The 3,982-nt window shown below is 54.2% G+C and overlaps 1 protein-coding gene across 1 annotated transcript; it reads right to left on the bottom strand.

Annotated features, from left to right (window-relative positions):
• Positions 1-2,002: 2,002 nt before the first annotated feature.
• LOC120916833 (extensin-like) lies at positions 2,003-3,577 on the bottom strand. The gene has a single exon (XM_040327776.1). The coding sequence runs from the start codon at positions 3,575-3,577 to the stop codon at positions 2,003-2,005; it is 1,575 nt and encodes a 524-aa protein (XP_040183710.1).
• Positions 3,578-3,982: the final 405 nt, after the last annotated feature.

Below are 3,982 nucleotides of genomic sequence, written 5' to 3'. Positions count from 1 at the left end.
GGTGCATGCTTTGGCCAATCAGCAGCCGTCAATGCAGGGCATTATGGGGCCCTCGAATTTCCCGCAAACGCCCCATAATGTTCTAAATTCGGCGAATGGGCGAACACCCGATGTTCGAGTCGCACATCAGGCTCATCCCTAATTGTACGTTCTGTATGGTGTATTTCCAATAATATTTATTCCCTTATTGCTCTTTGTATACGTTTCTCCTTATGGATCTGTGAGTAGGATTTATGCCCCAGACTCCTCTCTGAAACAGTAACAATTGTTTCCTCTATTTGTAAACTCTGGATACAATTTGGATACATTGGGCTAGATTCAGGTAGGAGCGCATTGTTACGGCAGCGCAGCGTATCGTATTTACGCTACGCCGGCGCAACTTACAGGAGCAAGTGCAGTATTCACAAAGCACTTGCTCCGTAAGTTGCGGCGGCGTAGCGTAAATGAGGCCGGCGTAAGCCCGCGTAATTCAAATGTGGAAGTGGGGGCGTGTTTTATGTTAATGTGCGATGACCTGACGTGATTGACGTTTTTTACGAATGGCGCATACGCCGTCCATGTACATATCCCAGTGTGCATTGCTCCCAAGTTCCCCGCAACGATGTATTGTTTTCGACGTGAACGTAAATTACGTCCAGCCCTATTCGCGAACGACTTACGCAAACGACGTAAAAATTTCAAAAATCGAAACGGGAACAACGTCCATACTTAACATTGCGTGCGCCTCATAGAAGCAGGAACAACGTTACGCCGAAAAAGCCTTACGCAAACGACGTAAAAAACTACCGCCGGGCGCACGTACGTTTGTGAATCGGCGTAACTAGGTAATTTGCATACTCTACGCCGAAAACGACGGAAGCGCCACCCAGCGGCCAGCGTGAGAATGCACCCTAAGATACGATGGCGTAAGAGACTTACGCCAGTCGGATCTTAGGCTAATGTCGGCATATCTTGCTTTCTGAATACAGAAAGAAGATACACCGGCGCAGCTTTGAATTTATGCGGTGTATCGTAAATCATTGCTGAATCTAGCCCATTGTTCTAATTTCATTTTAAATATGAATGATTTAACATTGCTCCCTCTAGTGGCGCTTTTTGTCCCTACATTCTATTTTTAATATTATATTATATATTTTTAATATTATTCCTATTTTTTTTATTTATAATAAAAACATTTTTTTTTTATTTTTCATGTTATTATTGTGCTACTTTTTTTTATATATATATATATATAATTTTCAGTAATTTTTGCAACAAATGTGTAAAGTTGCCTCCAGTTCCCTGTGCCCCCCTCCCCTCCCTGGGCACTTCTTAGTCTTGGGAAGGAGGTTGGCCTCTGGGAAGTGTTGCCTAGCAACCCCAGCATGACCCCACTACCCGGAAGGATCTCATTCCACGAGGCCTGCACACAGTACTGCTCTCTCCCGTCTACTTCCCATACTGGATCTGTGCACAGCCTGGAGGACACCTATCAGCAGCCCACACTGACTGCCCCCTGCTGGCCACAGGAAGCTGCCCCTTCCCATCACTCTTCTGGGATTACAGATCGTCTGTCACAGAACTGTCAGTGTTGTCACACTGATCGCAGTGTCTGTCCTCCAGGCTGTGCCATTCTTTTCTCCTGAGAGGGATTACACCAGACACATGTGACTTGCCTTCTTCTCCTAGCCAGTGCCATGCACTGTGGGGACTGTGGCCCCCTGCTCTGATCTGTGTCCTCTCCTCTGGGTCCCTCAGGTGTCATAGTTTAGGCTGAAGACATGGATGGCTTTGAAGGAGAAGCTTCCACCGCCTCCATGGTGTCAGGGGCCAGCAGTCCTTACCAGCCCACCACGGAGCCCGTCAGGATGAACCAGGGCTGGCGGGGTCTCCAGTGTGACATGGAATACATCCGCTCTCTCTGTGGGGTCCTGAAATGCAGCCAAGTGGTGAGTGATGGGGGTCTGGGGGATGTAATGGGGTCTGAGGGGGTTGGGAGGGGATGATGGGGATCTGGGGGTGATTATTGATTTGGGGGGTCAGTGATGGGGATCTGAGGGGAAAGGGTAAGTGATTGGGGAGTGAAGGGTGAGGGATCTGGAGGGTTGAGTGAAGAGGGATCTGGAGGGTTGAGTGAAGAGGGATCTGGAGGGTTGAGCGACGAGGGATCTGGAGGGTTGAGCGACGAGGGATCTGGAGGGTTGAGCGACGAGGGATCTGGAGGGTTGAGCGACGAGGGATCTGGAGGGTTGAGCGACGAGGGATCTGGAGGGTTGAGCGACGAGGGATCTGGAGGGTTGAGCGACGAGGGATCTGGAGGGTTGAGCGACGAGGGATCTGGAGGGTTGAGCGACGAGGGATCTGGAGGGTTGAGCGACGAGGGATCTGGAGGGTTGAGCGACGAGGGATCTGGAGGGTTGAGCGACGAGGGATCTGGAGGGTTGAGCGACGAGGGATCTGGAGGGTTGAGCGACGAGGGATCTGGAGGGTTGAGCGACGAGGGATCTGGAGGATTGAGCGACGAGGGATCTGGAGGGTTGAGCGACGAGGGATCTGGAGGGTTGAGGGTTCTGGAGGGACGTGGGATCTGGAGGGTTGAGGGACGAGGGATCTGGAGGGTTGAGGGATCTGGAGGGACGAGGGATCTGGAGGGTTGAGGGACGAGGGATCTGGAGGGACGAGGGATCTGGAGGGACGAGGGATCTGGAGAGACGAGGGATCTGGAGAGACGAGGGATCTGGAGAGACGAGGGATCTGGAGAGACGAGGGATCTGGAGAGACGAGGGATCTGGAGAGACGAGGGATCTGGAGAGACGAGGGATCTGGAGAGACGAGGGATCTGGAGAGACGAGGGATCTGGAGGGACGTGGGATCTGGAGGGTTGTGGGTCCTGGAGGGTTGAGGGTCCTGGAGGGTTGGGGGACGTGGGACCTGGAGGGTTGGGGGACGTGGGACCTGGAGGGTTGGGGGACGTGGGACCTGGAGGGTTGAGGGACGTGGGACCTGGAGGGTTGAGGGACGTGGGACCTGGAGGGTTGAGGGACGTGGGACCTGGAGGGTTGAGGGACGTGGGACCTGGAGGGTTGAGGGACGTGGGACCTGGAGGGTTGAGGGACGTGGGACCTGGAGGGTTGAGGGACGTGGGACCTGGAGGGTTGAGGGACGTGGGACCTGGAGGGTTGAGGGACGTGTGACCTGGAGGGTTGAGGGACGTGTGACCTGGAGGGTTGAGGGACGTGTGACCTGGAGGGTTGAGGGACGTGTGACCTGGAGGGTTGAGGGACGTGTGACCTGGAGGGTTGAGGGACGTGGGACCTGGAGGGTTGAGGGACGTGGGACCTGGAGGGTTGAGGGACGTGGGACCTGGAGGGTTGAGGGACGTGGGACCTGGAGGGTTGAGGGACGTGGGACCTGGAGGATTGTGGGACCTGGAAGGTTGAGGGACGTGGGTCCTGGAGGGTTGAGGGACGTGGGTCCTGGAGGGTTGAGGGATGAGGGTCTGAGGTGAGGATGCCTTCACAGCATAGTAAATCTGCAATTTATATTGTGCTTGAAAAATCTTCTTGACAGATTGTTTTGTTGCATTGCATTTTCTCATTAAAGGGGCTGGTAACCTGGGGGTCTGGGGGGAGGTAAGTGATGGGGGTCTGGGGGGAGGTAAGTGATGGGGGTCTGGGGGGAGGTAAGTGATGGGGGTCTGGGGGGAGGTAAGTGATGGGGGTGTGGGGGGAGGTAAGTGATGGGGGTCTGGGGGGAGGTAAGTGATGGGGGTCTGGGGGGAGGTAAGTGATGGGGGTCTGGGGGGAGGTAAGTGATGGGGGTCTGGGGGGAGGTAAGTGATGGGGGTCTGGGGGAGGTAAGTGATGGGCGTCTGGGGGGAGGTAAGTGATGGGGGTCTGGGGGTGTCTGCACAGCGCAGGGGGTCTGCATATCCTATTGTGCTGGAAATATCTTGGCAGATTGTTTGTTTTCTGTATTTACTTATTGAAGGGTCGGACTCCTA

This window comes from Rana temporaria, chromosome 11 (assembly GCF_905171775.1).
Source record: "Rana temporaria chromosome 11, aRanTem1.1, whole genome shotgun sequence".
Taxonomy (NCBI): Eukaryota; Metazoa; Chordata; class Amphibia; order Anura; family Ranidae; genus Rana; species Rana temporaria.
Note: the sequence above shows the minus strand (reverse complement) of the source record. Positions and strands in the feature narration are given on the sequence as shown.